At 35.6% G+C, this 19739-nt stretch overlaps 3 protein-coding genes across 6 annotated transcripts; 1 reads left to right on the top strand and 2 right to left on the bottom strand.

Moving 5' to 3' along the window:
- Positions 1 to 4215: 4215 nt before the first annotated feature.
- Positions 4216 to 6154, bottom strand: LOC132173003 (uncharacterized). Its single transcript, XM_059584567.2, has one exon. The coding sequence runs from the start codon at positions 6048 to 6050 to the stop codon at positions 4338 to 4340; it is 1713 nt and encodes a 570-aa protein (XP_059440550.2). The 5' UTR covers positions 6051 to 6154; the 3' UTR covers positions 4216 to 4337.
- A 1374-nt stretch (positions 6155 to 7528) lies between these two features.
- On the bottom strand, positions 7529 to 12635 carry LOC132190179 (protein ALP1-like). Of its 2 annotated transcripts, none has more exons than XM_088511141.1 (3): positions 12508 to 12635; positions 8274 to 8608; positions 7529 to 8126 (listed from the first exon to the last, which is right to left on the bottom strand). In XM_088511141.1, the coding sequence occupies exons 2-3, from the start codon at positions 8604 to 8606 to the stop codon at positions 7623 to 7625; spliced, it is 837 nt and encodes a 278-aa protein (XP_088367267.1). In that variant the 5' UTR covers positions 8607 to 8608; positions 12508 to 12635; the 3' UTR covers positions 7529 to 7622. The 2 variants fall into 2 exon arrangements, with proteins under 2 accessions (XP_088367267.1, XP_088367264.1); XM_088511138.1 differs by lacking the exons at positions 7529 to 8126; positions 8274 to 8608 and adding exons at positions 8688 to 9524; positions 9611 to 10102.
- An 851-nt stretch (positions 12636 to 13486) lies between these two features.
- Positions 13487 to 18382, top strand: LOC132172375 (uncharacterized). Of its 3 annotated transcripts, none has more exons than XM_059583861.2 (3): positions 13487 to 13633; positions 15750 to 18031; positions 18120 to 18382. In XM_059583861.2, exons 2-3 carry the CDS (start codon positions 15793 to 15795, stop codon positions 18188 to 18190), a joined length of 2310 nt encoding a protein of 769 aa, XP_059439844.2. In that variant the 5' UTR covers positions 13487 to 13633; positions 15750 to 15792; the 3' UTR covers positions 18191 to 18382. The 3 variants fall into 3 exon arrangements, with proteins under 3 accessions (XP_059439844.2, XP_059439843.2, XP_059439845.2); XM_059583860.2 differs by having other exon boundaries at positions 18108 to 18382; XM_059583862.2 differs by having other exon boundaries at positions 15750 to 18266.
- Positions 18383 to 19739: the final 1357 nt, after the last annotated feature.

Here is a 19739-nt window from a genome sequence, read left to right as displayed (position 1 = left end):
TGGTTGTGTTAGTTGATTATTTTTGTTGGTGGTTGGACTTTGTGTTGGGTGATCTTGAGCCTCTCACAACCCTAAAAGCTATTTTATGAGGTGAGGCTTTCTTTCACACTTATAAATTGATTACCAGCTTATTCCACAACTGATGTGAGATAACCCCAACAATCTTCATTTCACACATTGGGCTCTGGGTCAGAGCAGAGACAACTCGTTACTCTTGTGAACTTTTGGGGTAAGACTTGTTGGTTGAACATGGGCTCTGATACTAGTGTTGAGTGGTCTTGGGTCTCTCTCAACCCCAACAGTTAGCTCAAGAGGTGGTACTTTTCTTTACACTTATAAACTAACCACTAACCCGATCGTCCTTCAACGGCTCCATCTCGGATTTTTGTAGTGTCATCCGTGCAACAATCATTTAACAGTGATTGTTGTCTTTACCGCATAAGACTCTTCACTGAGTTCTTATGCATTTTAGAACCGCCTTGTGCGGCCTTGGAACAGCCCCGGCTTGTCTATGGTTTCTTTGGGACTTTGGATGAAACCACTGCCTACTGTTTGGTCCTTTTGAACTATTCCCAGTTTTTGTTTATGTCCATGTATCTTTGCTGCGTTTTTCGTTTGAACTTTGTTGTTGGGGTGCCTACCCTGTTATTATTGTTTGATTTCCTGTAACCTTTTTCCCTTATTTGATTAAAAAGCAAAAAAAAAAAAAAAAAAAACTAACCACCAGCTCTTTCTATAATTGACGTGGGATAACCTCAACACTTTGGAGATCCAAGCTTGCTCTTGAGTTACAAGACTAAGAAAGCTTTAATATTTGGAATAAATTGTGTTTAGCGTTGATTGATATTTTTAATTTTGGTTGATATTTTGATAGGACTATACAAAGAATTTTGATGGTCGAAAGTGAATGGATCTGGTCAAAAGCTTTACTAATTCATGACTATGAAGCAATCAAATTTGATCGGTTGCTCTGTAAAATTTTTTAGGGAAAGTTCTGGTCAGGAATTTGGCATATGGCAATACTCTTTGGTGGATCAACCAAATAAACATCAGATGATTATATGGATTGGGTGGCGGAAAAGCTACTGCAGAGGGTATTAGTGTAACGATTTCGAGAAAATGTTTGCTATCTTTGTATTATCAATCTAAATGAAAATCTTTAAAATTACTTGTAAAGTTCAGTATGACATAGTAAGAAATCAACATGGGACTAGACACTCATTGTCACTTTTATGATTCATCCATTAGGGACACCTGTTGGTACTAGTTTGCTTTGATTTATGATTCATCCATTAAGGTCACATGGTATTGTTAGGTTGTTCTAATATCATTTTCAAATAGTACATGAAAAACGGTGACTATATATGATTTATTACTTTAAAATGACCAGTTAAATTACAATTAGAATTTTCTAAAATTACTTTTAAATTCAATTTCACATAGTAAAAAATCAATATAAGATTTAGTATCCAAGAGCACGATTATAATTCACTCGCTCAGTATTGGCAATTTATTTCTCAATGTAAGATTAATTTTTTGGTGTATATCGATGCGAACTACCTTGGTGTATATTTTTCTGATAGATGATGCTTAAGTCTTGGATCAGGATCCCCTCCCATTATTGGGAAAATTGGTCTCTAATTTTCAATCTTGGTCGTCCATTTTTATTCAATAGCCCATATGGCGCCACGTGTCCCATTTAATTAAATAATAAAATTTAATTAATTTTTAAAAAGAAAATAAAAATAAAAATCAAATAAAAAAATATAAAATCAAATAAAAAAAAATTGGAGTGGCTAGCCACCCTAGTTGAGTCTAGGGTGGCTTCAGGCTCTTGGGAGTGGTCTGGCCACCCCAAGGGCCAAAATTTTTTTAAGAAAAATGGGATTAGGTCCACCTCATTGCCCTTGGGGGTGGTTCGGCTACCCCCAAGGGCCAAATAAAAAATAAAAAAATTGAAATTTTTTTGGCCCTTGTGGGTGGTCCGGCCACCTCTAAGGGCCATGGGGTGGCTTTGACCACCTCAGACTGTCGGTCTGGGGTGGTTGAAGCCAACCTTAGACTCAACTGGTGTAGCTGACCACCCCCTAGACTCAATTGAGGTGGTTGGCCACCTTATTTTTTTATTTAATTTTTAATTTTTATTATTTTATTATTTATTTTTTAAAAAATTAATTAATATTTTATTATTTATTTTAAGTAGAACACGTCATGAACGGTTGGATAAAAATGAAGGAACATAATTGAAAATTGGAGAATCTCTTATTCTCCCGAGGGATCCTGATCCGTTAAGTAGTCTTTACCACTAGTAGGTGGACTGGAATTGAAGTTGGGGCGGGGTCTCGTGGAATGAGGGAAGATGCACTAAAAAAACAACTACCAAAGAATCAATTAGTGAGAGGGGTGGACCATGTGATGTCCTTCACACTTATTGCTTTTGATAACGTTGGGGAAGATTCAACGGGATATCCGGCACATGCTGTTAAAACATTAAATAAAAAATTTAACCAAGCGTTTTAGTGGTTTTTCACCGAAGTTTTTATATATCCTTTTCTGTCTCTCTCAAACACTGGTCACAAGATTTGGGCCCACACCTCTTTGACGTTATATCTTCGACGAGGAGTGACTTCTATAAGGAGTTGGTGTAAATTCATATTTTTGTACCCACCACTCACTCATCAAGTGACACTTCAAAATTTTAAAATAAACTTAAATTTAACGAAAAAACACTACCACACCAGATTATTCTACCTAAATCCTAAAAAATCAATTAAAAAAAATAAAAATTGATGGGGTGGTTGGGGGGCCACCCCATCCCCCACTTGGGGTGGCTGGCCACCCCCAACCCATATGGGGCTCGCCAGCAACCCTAGATGGGCTAGGCAACCCCCTCAGTCCTTCCCCATATTCTTATAAAAAAAAAGAAAAAAAAAAAAGGAATAAAGCTATATAATCTGGTATTTTTGTTTTTATTTGAGTTTGTGCAATAATCCTAGGTGGCAGTTGCTTATTAGTGGGCACAAAGGAGCTGGTGTATGTTTGTGTGTGTGTTTTTTTTAAAATAAATCAGCGTTTTTAAACTAAATTGTAATTTTAGAGTGTTCGGAATTGCAATTTGAAAAACGTAAATTTTAAAATTGTGAAAAAATTCGCGATTTCTATAAACTGACTAGTGTGTGCTTATTTGAAAAAGTGCGAATTTAATCCAAAATCACGATTTCGCTTAAAACAATATTTGACGCAATATTTACTTATTTGGCCATGAAACTGCAATTATATGATAATGTTATCTAAACACTAAATTGATAAAAAAAAGTACTTGTTAACATATTTTACTAAACGTTTGTGCGATTTTAAAAAGTAGCGATTTCAAAAACGCAATTTTTAAAAATGCATTTTTAAAATCCCATTAATTAAAATCGCACTCCCAAACGGGCCCTTAATCTCCTTGTGAGGTGAGAAAGTATTGGTGCAGTTAATTGTTAATAACAGTGAGAAAGAATATGCTTGTAAGCATGTCCCCATCTTCAATCCCATATAGGGTATGTTTGGGATTACGATTTTCAAGAATAATTTATGTTTTTAAAAGATTTCACAAAACATAAAATGTTTGACACTGTGCAGATTAATGAGTGCTTATTTGAAAAAACACGAATTTAAACCAAAATTACGATTTCGTATAACAAACATTTGATAAAAAAATAATTTTTAACATGTTTTTTAATCGCTTTTGTAATTTTAAAAAGTAATGATTTAAAAAACATAGTTTTTAAAATCGTACTGAAATCCATGGGTGAAGTAAAAGAGCATGCGGCGTGCCCAGCACACCAGTGCAATTTTTTTTTTTTTTTGTATTAAAATATTTAAAAAAAAAATTTCCTGCACGGCCTGCTAATCACAACTCGAAATCCATACACAACCATAATAACAAGCCTACATTAAACATGGAAAAATTATTTTGGCATACTAGGGATATTCGTTCAATGCTTGCAAGTCGCAACAACGGGGTAGCAAAATATGAACTTGGATCCTCTCCATTTCATGAACAACAGTTTAGTTGTTTTTAGGAACAATTTTATTATTTTTGGGCTTCTATTTTTCATTTGGACAAAAATACTATCCTAAAACAACTAAATGGATCTTCGCCAGCAAAATATGTAGAAAGAGCTTATATTGTCACACAACTAGAGAAAAATCAAAAGCAAGAGACCAGGGTGATCAGCACACACAAAGGCAACATTTATCTGATTTCAAAAGGAAATGACAACATAAAGCTAAACACTTCGAAGAAGATAAATCAAAAGCAAGAGAAGAAGGAACTACAATATAGAATACTGTTACGGTCCGCTTCCATTTGAAGCTGCTCCCTCTGGGAGTTGTGGAAGGCTTCCATTTGGAGCTGCTCCCTCTGGGTGTTGTTGAATGCTTCCATTTGGGGCACCTTCTTCTGGGAGTTGTTGAAGGCTTCCATTTTGTTGAAGGTTTCCATTTGGGGCACCTTCTTCTGGGTGTTGTTGAAGGCTTACATTTGGAGCTGTTCCTTCTGGGTGTTGTTGATGGCTTACATTTGGAGCTGTTCCCTCTGGGTGTTGTTGATGGCTTACATTTGGGGCACCTTCCTCTGGGAGTTGTTGAAGGCTTCCATTTTGTTGAAGGTTTCCATTTGGGGCACCTTCTTCTGGGTGTTGTTGAAGGCTTACATTTGGAGCTGTTCCTTCTGGGTGTTGTTGATGGCTTACATTTGGAGCTGTTCCCTCTGGGTGTTGTTGATGGCTTACATTTGGGGCACCTTCCTCTGGGAGTTGTTGACGGCTTCCATTTGGAGCTGCTCCCTCTAGGAGGAGTTGATGGCTTTCATTTGGACCGCCTTCCTCTGGGAGTTGTTGAAGGCTTCCATTTGGAGCTGCTCCCTCTGGGTGTTGCTTTTTGAAGATCCGACCCATCATTTTTGCAGTCAATGGATGGCCCGCACATCTTTTAAAGATTTCTTTCTTTTGAATTCCCGCATCGGAGGTGCTGAGCTTCATACTGTCCTGTTCAGCTGCTTTCATGAATATAAGCCAGCAGCTCTCTGGTTCTGAAAGGGGCTGAACGAGATGTAGGATTCCCTCACTGCCAACCATCTTTTTAGCTATTTCCTCTTTCCTACTGGTGACAATAACTGCTCCCCCACACTCTTTTGGCAACCCATAAGCAAGAGCATCCCATTGTCCATCACGAGTAGGCGAAAAACTCAGCTCTCTGTACCATTTGTCTGTCTCCCCGCCCCCGCCCCTGGCATCATCAAACACAATCAGATATCTCTTCCCCTGCAATTGCAGGTGAAGAGCATACAGTAGTTCCTTGAGATTATGTTCCTGGTTGTTGATTATCTCCTCTTCTACTCCAAGGCTCTCCAACATTCTCTTCAGGATCGCTATTTTTGGGTCCGGATCGTCGCCGGGCTGTGCTGACATGCATACCCAGATCCTCGGAAAGAAGTAGTCCTTCACCTCATTTTTATTGAACAATACTTGGCAGAGTGTGGTTTTCCCTGAACCAGCTATACCGGTGATCCCTATTGCCTTGAAACGACCCTCACTTCCTTGCTTGAGAAGTACTTTTTCCAGTGAGATTACATCGTCATCAAACCCATGAACCATCGATGCATCAACTGACCGAGAGCTCCAGCGAAGAATTGAGCTCACTTGTCTATCATTAGACTGTTGGGTATTTGTTCCGCCATTTGAAGATGATTTGACTTTCTCTATCTCCTCCTTGATCTTGCTTAACTTCCTCCTTAAGGGATCACGGGCAAGTAAGTTGGTCTTTGACGTTATCTGGCACTCCGTCCAAACATCGTTGAGGCTGTAAAGGGTTTCCCTCATTGGATTCTCCTTATCGGTTGCCGTCGGCGAGCAGTTACCAATATTAATATTTCGGAGCAAATCCCTTATTTCCCGAAACTGGGCTTGCAGGCGAAATTTGGAGCCACTCTCTTCGATCTTCTGATCAAAGCTAACGCAAAATTTGTTTTGTAGAAAACCATCAATCTCTCTCGTCATGTCCATCTATCTACACTCTTTCCAGCCCCTCCACTTCCCTCTCCAAGCTTGTAGAAAGCAATACAGGCTCCGACGAGGACTCGAGGAGATGACTTTAGCGTGGACTCCGCTCTGAGGAGCAAATGGGTAAATGTCCTTTATTACCTATTTTGCACTTTTATATATTTGTTTTCAAAATACCCTTCCTTCTGACCACATCTCATGGCTCCGGAGGGTCCACTTTTGTAACATTTGAAAAGACTACTAATAATTTCTTAGGAGAGAGAGGATTACTTTTTGTATTTTGTAATTTAGATTAGATTTACAAACATAAGGCATACATGTAACGTGGTATCAAGTATTTTATTAATTAACTCACAAAAAAAAAGTATTTTATTAATTACCATAAAATAAAATTTCATCTCTAAAATAGATGCCTTCTAATGAGTAATGCTAAGTATTATTTTTTTATCATTCTAAACCTTTTTTTAAATTGATGTGGCTTTTAAAATCACCATTAGATCAAAATTTAAATATGATTCATCAAAAAATTTAATGGTGATTTTAAAAACTATATTATCTTTAGAAGGATTTTAGGAGAATAAAAAGATGGTATATAGCATTACTCACTTTTATCTAGTTTAGTTAAGCCATTTTTAAATGTCTCTACATCCGATTAGCTATATTTTTATCTATTATATTAAAATATTATTAAAAGTAAGAAAAGTTTTGGGAAAAAAGAGAACACGTGAGAGAAAAAATGAAAAAAAAAAAAAATTGGGAAAAAGAGAACGTGCAGAGAAAAAGTAGGAAAATATTTGGGAAAAAAGAGAAAACAGGTGAGAGAAACAATGAAAAATAAAATAGCTCCCTTGAAAAGTACTGCTACATTTAGTTTTTTTTTTTTTTTTTTTTAACTCTTTCAATCAAAATATCTATGTTACATTTTTTTTTTTTTGCTAATTTAGGCTCCGTTTACTTCGACGTAAAATGGTTTCCGTCGGAAAATATTTTCAGGGAAATCATTTTTCCTGAAAATATTTTCCACCGAAAACATTTTACGGTGTTTACCTCGCGCACGGAAAATCAATTTTTTAAAAAAATATTTTAAAAAACAATTTTTAATTTTTTTAATTTTTGAAAATATTTTTAAAAAACTATTAATTTTTATATTAGCTATTCAACTGTACTGAAAATCAATTTTTTAATTTTTTTTAAAAATATTTTATACTAACCTATAAAATATAATTTTTATTCAAAATATAAAAATATTAATATAAAATAATTTATGTTTGATTGTTAAAATTCGACAAAAACAATCAACCTATTTGAGAATATTTTTGGATTTTTTATCTTGAACCTGAATCTAAAAATGTATCTAAAAATGTCCATACATCAATATTACGAATATTCCACATCTAGGAAGATTGATATATATGAAAGTGTACGTTACTTTCATCTTGCTTGAAAAAAAAAAAAAAAAAAAAAAAAAAAAAACCATGAATTCTAAAATTCAACCACAAATATTACAATATTTTGGCCAAAGAACTACCATCCAAGTTCATTAGTATCTTACTACATATCGATAATACACAAATTCTAATTTCCATGGTTTTTGAAGAAGTTGTCCAACCAAAACTTTCTAAGTTTAGCATTCTTTACCAAAAATCCTCTTGCAAGCTTCTCATCTCCATTCAAATGGTCGAACGCAGTTGCAAGCATAAACTCATCGTACCCTTCCACCTTCATCACTTCCTGATACAGATGATCTGCGTCGACTCCCTTATTAAGAGCTTGAAGCGCTAATGCAACCTCTCCCAACTTTTCAGATATCAAATTATATCCATCTTCACTATCATCACGACTTCTTTTCCTATGTGACCTTTTGGTTGAACCTGAATCGGAGGAAGCAACATATTTTCCTTTTGATGACACATCATCAAAATCCAAATCCAAATCCGAATCAAGAATGTTATCATGCTGCACTACATCAGTAAAAGACTTTGCAAAACTCCCAGTCGCCATATCCTTACCAACAACTATGGCCATCTCATCGTACATTTCAATTTTTTTATTTAAATATTGCTCATGCTTAGGATTCGCCTGTTAAAAGAAAGAATAAAATTTCAATAAAACTTCAAAACTATATAATTGCTATAATAAATAAAAGAAAGAAAAAAAAAAAAAAAGAATTTCAATAAAACTTCAAGACTAATATAATTGCTACAATAAATAAAATAAGTCTCATACCACCACTTCCTCATCATACACCTTCTTGTCACAAGTTATCATCCTCAAATTTTCATCCCATCCAAAGCCACTCTTTTTACGAAGGGTGCCGATGATATTCCACATGCTCTTGATGGTTCGGAGGCGATTGTCAACATGGTCAGATACACATTCAACTCCAAATTTCTCGCTAATTGACTTGGCAACTAGTGCGAATGACGCAGGTTTGAATGTGTTTGAAGGCTTATTTCCTTTAGCAGCCTCATCAGCAAGAATTTCAAGTAACAAAGTGTGCATAGGTTTTGACCACCTAAATTGCTTGCTTGCAACGTTCTTCTCCTTACCTTTGCCCATTGCTACAATCACAAACATATGAATGGTAATGCAAGATAACAATATACAATATCTCATAAAAGATAAAAACATAATGCAATATAGAAATAAGCTCATATCATAAGTTGGATTAAATATCAAATGTATATCATACAATCAAATTATTAAAAATAAAAAAACGTAGTTGTCTTTAAACATGACTAGTTCAAGAAATAAACATTACAACATCAACCATACGAGAAAAAAAGAAATCTACACATTTTTCTTATTTTTATAATCATCCCACATCGCATGACATATTACATCCCTTTTGATTGTCCATTCTCTATTTTCCTCTTGAACTTCCCTTCTTGTTTGGTAGACTCTACCACTTTGATTTTGAGATTCAACATCACAAACAGCTTCTTCCATAATTGAATCATTAGGATCAACACCCATAATGTGATTGTGAATGACACAACATGCTAAAACTACTTCCACTTGTGTTTCGAATGACCAAAATGGTTCTGCATCCAACACACGGAAACGCCTCTTCAAAATTCCAAATCCTCGTTCAATGGTGGTTCTTAAGGACGAATGACGAAGATTGAATAATTCTTTTTCATTTTCAGGTGGATGGTCACTAAACTCTTTCAAATGGTACCGAACACCACGATAGGGAGAGAGAATTCCATTTCGATTTCCATAACCAGCATCACCAAGATAATACTTACCTTCAGGAATTTTGAATCCCCCTGGCCTAGTGAGTGCATCGTTTAAAACACGAGAATCATGTGCACTTCCTTCCCAACCAGCTAACACATATGTGAATTTTACATCAAAAGTAATGCCAGCTAACACATTTTGTGTTGTTCGATCTTTTCGACCTCGAAACCTTCCTTGGATTTCAACTGGAACAGATGCCCGAATATGAGTTCCATCTATTGCTCCAACACAATCCTAATGAAGATCAATACAAGTTACGTTAATTTGACAAATTACTTGAATTTTTTTTTTTAAAAAAAAAATCAAATTTTAAAACTTACCTTAAAGTATGGGTAAAACCTTCGGCTATTCCTTATTTCCAGCGGAGTAGAGTTATCAGGTTGTTTAATTAAATGTTTATATAGCGTCAAGACTCCTCCAAGTACAACCTTAAAATATCGATGAATAGACCTAATTGATCTATAGAACCTTCCACCAACCACTCGAAACCTCACATTATGCCCAATAATGTGTAAAAATATCAACACCTGTTCCTTAATAGACATGTGAATGGTCTCACGTATAAGGTTGTTCTCAGCAAGAATTTTACATAATTCAAAGAAAGATACAGGACTCATTCTTATTTGGTCAATACAATCTTGTCTGCTTCCATAAAGAATACTATCCATATAAATCCCTCTTTCATACTCTCGATTAACATGAGGTTCCCTTCGTAATACTCTCCTAGATCTAATATCTTTTAAGATTACAAGCCCAACAGCAAGAACAGATGCAACTGTGGTCGTAACTGTCGAAAGAATTGTTTCATCCATCTACAAACAACATAAAAATAAGCAATAAGCAATAAATCATACATGCATTGTTTCCAATTCATCCTCAAAACTTGTAAGGATTCCAATAAATCAATAAATCATATTAATAAGTGATAAGCAATAAATCATATTAATATTTTAATATTTTTCATCAACACTATTTAACTAAAACAGAGCAAACTGCTCTTTCCATATGTTGTAGAAAAACTCCCACTTCAACCCTAAATATTAGGTATCAGATCATGTCATGAGGCAAAGTGGACCACTGAAATGAAGTGTGAGTATACACATCCATCCATCCATCTAGTGGCTCTCTCTCCTTTCCCCCCCCCCCCCCCCCCCCCTTTTTTTTTTTTGGTATTTTTTCTTCTTCTTCTAAACTACCATCTTTGATCTAATTGGCTCTTGAATGAAGTAAGGGCCAAAACACAAAAGGATGAGAGAGAGAGAGAGAGAGAGAGAGAGGCTTCATTATATGAAGTGGTTGTGAGGGAGAGTATTCTAATAGAAAGAATACAAGCTTAAAAACAATGAGCCTTTTTCATTCTTTTCTTCTTTTCTTCTTGACAAACATATAAAGCTGTGAAATAGACTTGTAATTCATTTCAGCAAAATTCGAGAATCAAATTAGTATTTGATTGGGCTTGCAGAGACAGTACTCTGTATGAATTTGGGCCTGATGTAGCTCTTTATTAGTCCAACAATATCTTATCTTAAACATGAAGTCAAGGGCTTGGAGCAACAAACTTGCCCTACAAAGCAGCACTACATGACTCCACCATGTCCAGCTGCACCAATCCCATACTTCCAAGTTTTGGCCCAATTTAGAAAAAAAAAAAAAAAAAAAAGGGCGGGCCATTATAGCCTTATAGCTGCTTTAAACAAAAAAGATACAAGCTTAAAAACAGAAGTGGACACAGGATTTCAGGAATCAATGAGCCTTTTTCATTCTTTTCTTCTTTTCTAATTCCCAAGGCTGCCTTCAATATGGATGGATGGTCCTAACATGTTTTTGTTAGGTTTTGCATCTCTTCCTAGAGTAATAAAAGGGTAAACTTCTAAATATTCCAAATATCATGCTAGAAAATATATCCCTAGGCAGATGCAGCAAGGTTATGTGGCCCATTTGTAGAAATATTTCTACACAAAATAACAAATGAATAAAAACAAATTCATCATATTAAAGCATTTACAATGCCACCCATCTATCAAAAAAGAGATTTTTTGATAATTTGTCTCCGAGGAAGGTCGGTCAAGGAGCAGAAATTCATAGTTTTTGAAACTTCAAGCTTTCAAAGTTTAAACCTCACCTAGAGGCCATAGTAATTAGTTTTTTTCTATGCTGAAAAGTGGTAATTAAGAACCAAGAAAGTTACATTTACAGAATATTCAAACTGCTGAGTAATATGTATATGTTTTTTCAGCAGGGATGACTCTGAAACTTGAAACGTAGCCTGCAATTGTCTAGGCTGTCTTTGACACTTGAGGCAGAGTTTGACGAGGAACATCTACCGTCTCCTCACAATTGTCAAAACTCAAAAGCATAATGAGGCGCCACACAATTTTCTCAACAAATAACATAGTCATAGTCAATGTTCTGACAAAAACATGTTTTAAACAGTTTCCAAGCAATTACCCCTTTCAGGGTAAGGAGCAGAAATTCATAGTTTTTGCCCATAATTTGTCTCCGAGGACCAAAACTTTCAAGCAAAGAGCCAATTAATTTTTTTTACTCACAAATACTGAACAAGCATTGCTTACTCCAAAAACAGTTTCAATTTTGGGAACAAAACCAATTAATTTTTAAAGAAAGAGGCTCACTCGAACAGCTAAAATCGATTCCAGTACAATGTAACGTAACACAATATTCAACAACAAACTTGAGGAATCAATTCTAACACTCTCTCTGGTTTCTGGGAAGGCCAAGGAAAAAGAAAAATCATTCATTTCACAAGCTCGTATACCGGAAAGACCATAAAAGACCAGAATCCGAGTCTTTTCTCGGCAGCCAAACAAAGCATAACTCGAAACAACAACAAGAAGAAAAGTATGCCTTGAGGGGAAAGAGAACAGAGGATCCACAGAAAATCAAAAGGAAATAAAAACCCATTTGGTTGAGGTTCATCTCAAACTCAGAACATCCAATAATCAACAATCAAAAACAACCCATAACAACAAAGATCATAGAAGTTCTCATTTTCCAAAATCCACACCCTAGACCCAAAACCTAAATCGCAAATCTGATACGTTAATAGGGAAAGAAACCAAAATCAAAATCGCTCCATGATTTCCAGTTGTCCAACAGAGATAGAAACCAAAATCAAACGAAAATTACCAAGAGAAATTCGTAGATTTGAATCACTCCATACATATGGTTCAACAAAGGAAGAGAAAGATGAGAGTACCTGCGTCGGGCTTGAAGAGTGAAGCTCGGCCGAGAGAGAGATGAGCTGTGCAGGTGAAGGAGAATCAGCAGCTGTGCGTCAAGGAGAAGGTGAACGTGAACGTGAAGGAGAGTGCGCGAAGGTGAGAGTCGCGGGGGGGGGGGGGGGGTGTTTGGGCTTTTTTTGTAATCAGGAGAGTGTCGGGTTTTTTTTTGATGGGGCTGGGAAAATGGTTTACGAATTTAAAAAGTGTAAACCATTTTCCCTGTAAATGCAAAGGTTTTTTGGTCAAACCGAAAATGATTTCGGTTTGACCACCATTTTACGTCGTAGTAAACACCGTAAAATGCGGAAAATGTTTTCTCGAAATCATTTTACGTCGAAGTAAACGGAGCCTTAATGTAGGGGTTTTTTTAAACATTTAAAGAGCTATTTTAGATAAAAGTAATATTTGACTCTTCCATTAGAAATGCTCTAAGTGATTTTTGTTTTATGATGTATAACTTTCGCTTCATATGACATGATCTTCGACGAATTAAACTATCTATCAATTTTAATGTTGCATAGTCAAATTATTAAATTATGTAGTCAATGTTTACTTAATTAAGATCTTTTCCAATTTCCAATTAGTTATAATAGAAGTATATTTTTTTTTCTTTAAAAAGTAAAATAACAAAAATATAACTACATGACTTTAAAATAAAAATAAGCTTCAAATATAAATAACTAATACTCTTTAATTCATTTAAATTGGATACAGCTTTAATAATTTGACAATAAATATGATTGGCTCATGAACCGTACATGGCCGGTGAGTGGTCTCATCATCCACATATATTTTCTTATTTAAAACATATATTTTAATTAAATAGCTTATTTAATTATTACTTGCTCTTCTCGACCTCTCCCTCTTTTTTTTTTTTTTTTTAAACAATCATTTATCTCTCTCTTTTTTCGTGAGAGACTTGGAAAAAACAAAGTCGTTTCAGTTAACTAAAAAACAAAAGACTTGGAAAAACAAGTATACTTCAGTTCAGCTTCTGGTCTTCATTCAAGCTGCTTTCGCCATTGCTGAATCCCCAAAGCTCTTAAACCCCCAACACAGCCGGTTCAAGTCAAAGAGAGTCTCAAGCTACTGCTCCAAAAGGTAAAGTCTCATTCCCACGCAGTCTCCGTTCTCGGGCTTAAACCTTGATGCTCAGATTGTTAATCAGTGTCTGCATATTTTACAGCGTTAAAATTTCGTTCAATCTACGCTAATGGGTTTGTGGATCTGAAATATTACTTCTTTTTGCTGCAAATATTACTGTTGAGTTATGTTTGGCTCTTTGGGATTCATGTTCTTTATCTAAAAAAACTGGAGATTTCATGCTCATATTTCTCAGTACTGTTCTGGGTCTGGAAGGTGTCATCATCAAACATTCAAACCCATGAAACTTAGATGCATCATCTCTGACAGAGAGCTCGACCAAGAGCTTCTTTCTCCTCTAATGAGCTCGCTTTCCCATTAGGCTCTGTGTTAGTCGTCTCATCTAAAGCTGCTATAAACTGCCTTCAATTCTTTGAGCTCCACTTTATCCTTATGTTATTAAGGATTAGATTGTAACTCTTTGGCAGCATCTATCACTCGGTCAAAACATTGTTGAATTAGTAAAGCTTTTCCTGATTGGAATCTCCGCAGGAAGATAAACTTGAAATTTCTCATCCCTTTCGATTTCTCTTTTCAAAACAAAAACATTAATAAACGATTTAAAACACAAAACACTCGAAATTACTTTCACTTTTATATCAGATCAAAACATTTTTTCAAACAAAAATTTTAAAACACCTCAAAAAATCCAATTTTTTTTTTTTTTTTTTTTTTGAAATTGGCTGTACAGGACATTTTTAGATCCTCTGTTCTCTTTCCCCTCAAGGCCACTGTGAAATTGATACGTTAGATAATGGTCAATCTCCCTAGTTCCTCTCCAAGTCCAAGGTTGTATGGAAGTTCAAAACTATACAGAAGAGGCTCAAAAAAGAACTTAGAATATGCCTAGGTAAAACTTTGCTCAATAATTGGACTGTGGGACTGTGGGAGGAGCCAATGGTGAATATCCTTGAGCAGTATTTAGATTTGTGAAGTCATGTGAGAAAGTTGACATCGGTGGGGCATCTTACTTGGCAACTTTCTCCTTTATCTCCTCCTACTTTGGGGGCAGCTAATTTTTATAATGTTATTGGTATGTACTTTTATACATCATCACATGGCTACATTGGGTCCTACACTTCCACTTGCTGATTTTTAAATGAAATGTCACTAATGCATGCAGCATAGAGATTTCCAATTTGCATTAAGAAAATTGGGGCCTAATTGTTTTTAATTCCTCAATTGCAAGTAGCATAGAGATTTCTAATTTGAATTAAACAAAATTAGGGTTTAACTATTTTTAATTCCTAAGATTCCTTTAGATGTGGGTAATAGCATTATAAAAGAAAATAATGACGAATGGAGCTTTTTGAAACAAATGCTCATTTGTTTGTAGAATAATTATGAAGAATGCTGGTAGGAGTACTACAGTTTTTACTATGTTTCTTTACGAGCGGATGTGGTAGTCAATAATTGGTGAAATGATTTAAGCAAAAAATATTTTTGACTTGTCAATTAGACACTCTTAGTCATTTCACCAATTATGAACTACCATTTCAATTTGTAAGAGAATTATAATAAAATTTGTAATACCCTAAGCATTTTCCAAACATGAAGGTAGGAAATTAATGGAGAAAAATTTGTGGACTGTCTGTGAACTGAACCTATACAAGTATGTGGCTAAGTTGAGTTAAGCTTCATATACTTCCATTTCTATAAACGTCAAAACATGAGATTCAAAAGTCACTTCTCTATTCTTAATTTGCATCAGTTTTCTTAGCAATCAGCTTGTATGGTTTTTTCTTCTTTATATATATGGGCTACCACTTACCCGCAATGTATTTATGCAATCCTTCTGTTTATAGTTTGTCCATAAAGTTCATCTTCACTATTGTTATCATTTTTCTAATGTATTATAGTCTGTGTGATAGAATTATTCTTATAAAAAAAGCCTTTAACAATCTTATTGATGGTGGCTCCATATTGAACCGTTACATTATGAAGTCAACTTTTACCAACTATTATATGGGTAATCATGTTTTAACTTTCAAAACAACTATGAATTCATTTATTTACCTCCTGCTTTTGCTTTAGCAACTTAACTTAATTAACCTTTTTAAGTTTTCTTCAATAGGTGAAAGAAAGGAGAAGGAAAATCAAGAAACCAAGGGAAGGATATGGTTAACTTAATCCCAACCGTAATCAAGAATTTCTATGATAAATGGAATGTTCAAGGTTTCATTCTAGCCAGCCTCTCACTGCAGACAATTCTAATTCTGTTTGCACCATTCAGAAAACGAACAGGAAACGTGATGATAATATGGCTGATCTGGTCAGCTTATTTAATGGCTGATTGGGCTGCTAACTTTGCAGTCGGACTTATTTCCAATAGTCAAGACAATTCGTTGAAACCTGATCGTGAAGACATTCTGGCATTTTGGGCTCCCTTTCTTTTGTTACACCTTGGTGGTCCAGATACTATAACTGCTTTTGCTCTGGAGGATAACGCTCTCTGGCTAAGGCACTTGGTTGGGCTTGTAACCCAGGTTTCTGCAGCTGTTCTTGTCTTCGGCCAATCCCTTCCTAAAAACAACTTATGGGTCCCTACTGTCCTTTTGTTTGCCGCTGGAACCATCAAGTATGGAGAGCGAACGCGTGCTTTATTTCTTGCAAACCTGAATAGATTCCGGGAATCCATGCTTAAAGCACCTGACCCAGGGCCTAACTATGCAAAACTTATGGAGGAATACTCTTCAAAAAAAGACGCCAGACTCCCAACTAATATAGAATTGATACCAGAACCTAATAAAGATTCCAAGACTGCACGATATGCAGCCGATGAGAAGGTTCTGGATGTTCTTGCAGCAGTGAGACATGCTTATCACTTCTTTGAAATCTTTAAGGGTCTCATCGTGGATCTCATCTTTAGTTTTCGCGAGCGCGACGAGAGCCGACTGTTTTTCCAGAAGAGAACCCCGGAAGATGCCTTTAAAGTGCTTGCGGTTGAACTCAACTTTATGTATGAAGTTCTCTATACGAAGGTTGTCGTGGTGCATTCAATGTTTGGATACTTTGTTCGGTTTGTATCCTGGTGTGCGGTTGTGGCGGCCCTTTTAACCTTTTATTCATTGGATAAGCGTATTTTTCGCAAGATTGACATTGGAATTACCTATACCTTGCTCTTTGGTGCCATAGCCTTGGATACAATTGCTCTCTTTATGCTGGCTTTCTCTGATTGGACTGCTGCTTCCATCCAGAGCTTGTCGACAGAAAATAGATGGAAAAAATTCTGGAAAGCTTCTATAGACAGATGCTTCCTCCCTCTCCTCAAATACTTTCTCATTCTCAAGAAGATAAACTGGTGCACAAATACAGAATCAACGAGAAATACAGAATCAACGGCAAATACAGAATCAATGACAAATACAGAATCAACAAGTTGGTTGGGACAAGCTAGACAAATCCTATGCAGTTGGTTGGAACGACCTAGACAAATCCTATTCCGGAGGTGGTCTGAATCTCTACATCAATACAACTTGATAGAATACTGTTTGAAAGAACGTATTGAACCTATATGGGTTTATCCCATTGTGGAATTGGGTCTTAAGGATTTCTATGATTGGATGATTTACGTTTCCAAGGAACCATTTACAAAAGAGCTATGGGTTTTCATCTTTGGTCAGCTGAAAAAGAAATCTGAACTTGCAGATGATCCTGACACTGCGAAGAGGATATGTTCAGCTCGAGGTGATTGGGTTCTACAGGATAGTGATTGGAATGGTGGTAGTAATAAGTTGATGTTTTATGTTGTTGATGTTGATTATGATCAGAGCCTCATAATTTGGCATGTTGCTACAGAACTCTGCTATAATACGGATAAAGATGAAGACAACAACAATGTCGGTGATTATCGTGAATTTTGTAAGATCCTCTCGGATTATATGCTATATCTGCTAGTTATGCAGCCTACTATGATGTCTGCTGTAGCAGGTATTGGCCAAATAAGATTTCGTGATACCTGTGCCGAGGCCAAACAATTCTTCATCAGAAAGAATCTACGACAAGGAAGACTAGAAAAAGAAGATAAGCAACATGCGTGTAAAATGATCCTTGAAGTAAATACTGATGTCAAACCTGTTGATTTAAAGGGTGATAGAAGCAAATCTGTGCTTTTTGATGCATGCATTCTCGCCAAAAATCTAAAAGAGTTGAAGGGAGAGAAATGGAAGCTAATGTGTGAAGTGTGGGTTGAATTGTTGTCTTATGCTGCAAGCCATTGCAGGGCCAATTCTCATGCTGCTCAATTAAGCAAAGGAGGAGAACTTATCACGTTTGTCTGGTTATTAATGGCTCATTTTGGCATTGGGGATCAGTTCCAAATAAATGAGGGCCATGCAAGAGCAAAGCTGATTGTGGGTAAGTAAACTGAATTAATTGGTCAATCCAATGGCTTCTAATTTCTGTGTATAACCTTTTTTTTTTGTTTTTGGAGGATGGATTGAAGACTTTGATGTTCTTATGGATGCCTTCCCTTTTTTATTTCTAAGCTATGGATGCTTGCCTTGTTATGAGTGAAGTGGAAATGTTGACATGTTTACGGGTGTATTGGTACAACTTTTACTTCCTTCAAAAAGGATATAACTTATTGGTCTCCACTGACTAGATTGGGCTATAAGTTTTTGCACTTTGGTTAAACCCTTTTTGGGGTGGAGCTTCACTTGGCCCAAATGAAATAAAAACCCTTAAAAATGGGTTGATGTGGACTCACTCAAGGTCCAACCCATATATGATGGCTGTCTAAGCTCCTCCTCACAGTTGTGTTTTAATGGCCACCTACAACTACCAGATGTAATTCTTGAGGGAAGAATGTTTGGGCCTCTTGAGGTTGTTGGACTAGCCCGTATGCTGGGGCCCAACTTGAGTTGCACACCCTTGTGACTTGTGAGCCATTATCATAAGGCTAATAAAATATGATATGGATCGTAAGGCTAATAAAATATGAGGATCGTTGATGGATATCTTGTGTCAGCCCTCGATGGCAATTAACAACTGTGTCACCGAAAGAAAATTGAAAAGTATATACCTTGTGAAATTTGAAATTTGACAGTAGATCATAAGTTTTAGTAAGAAAACTAGAATATGTGAAAGAAGAAGAGAAAAGAAAAACCAGTGGGCTGTAATTTTAGAAAAGCTAATAAGAAAACTAGACTAATTAAGTTTTAGCATTAATTACATATGCTTATTGGTTTGATCTACTGGGATTGTTTACGGTAAGTGAATGGTTTGAAAGATGAGGGAAAGGAAAATACAAAATTAAAAATAAGAGGACATAATAACCCAACTAAGATAGACTACAAGCACCATAGAGCCTTGAAGGAAATCCGGGAATATGAAAGTCACTTGAGAATGCAGTTTTTGACGGCCAACGTTCTTTAATTGGTGCTTACCTTCTTAACGAGTGAGAATAATAGTTTACTTTTTTTAGCATGGGTCTTTTTCGTACAACCACTATTCCCTTTTGTTTATAAATTGAAATGAACGAGGAAGACTGCTAGAGAATATAAGGTTGATTGTATGTATAGAAACTTAATTTGTTACTTTTGTCATATCTGTATTTTTTTTTTTTTAATAAACACTTCTATCACATGGTTGGATGTTCTTTATGGATGCTTTCCTTTCTTTATTTCTAAGCTATATATGGATGCTTGCCTTGTTATGAGTGAAAAGGGAAAATGGGAACAATATAGTAGATGATGCATTTCGTACACTTTTCTTCTATCTTAGTGTTTACATGACATCTCTCTGTATTATTAATATTAGAGAAAAATACAAAAAAGTCTCTCAAACTAACAGTAGTTACTCGTTTGTGATAGAGCTCTACAATGTTCAAAAGGTACTAAAGTAACCTATTAAACTATCAAAATGTATCAAAAATGTCACTTATTATTATTATTATTGTTTTATATTCTTATAATACCCCTATTCTTTTCACAAATAAAATAATAAAATAATAGTGAAAAAAACCAAACAATTTTTTAAAAATACAAAAAAAAAAAAAAACCAATGGGCGAATAAAAACAATTTTTTAACGGAATTTGACTCCAAAGACTAAATTGTTTTTTTT

Source organism: Corylus avellana, chromosome 1 (genome assembly GCF_965113065.1).
Source record: "Corylus avellana chromosome 1, dhCorAvel1.hap1.2, whole genome shotgun sequence".
In the NCBI taxonomy this organism is placed as follows: domain Eukaryota; kingdom Viridiplantae; phylum Streptophyta; class Magnoliopsida; order Fagales; family Betulaceae; genus Corylus; species Corylus avellana.
This window is presented reverse-complemented; position numbering and strand designations above follow the sequence as displayed.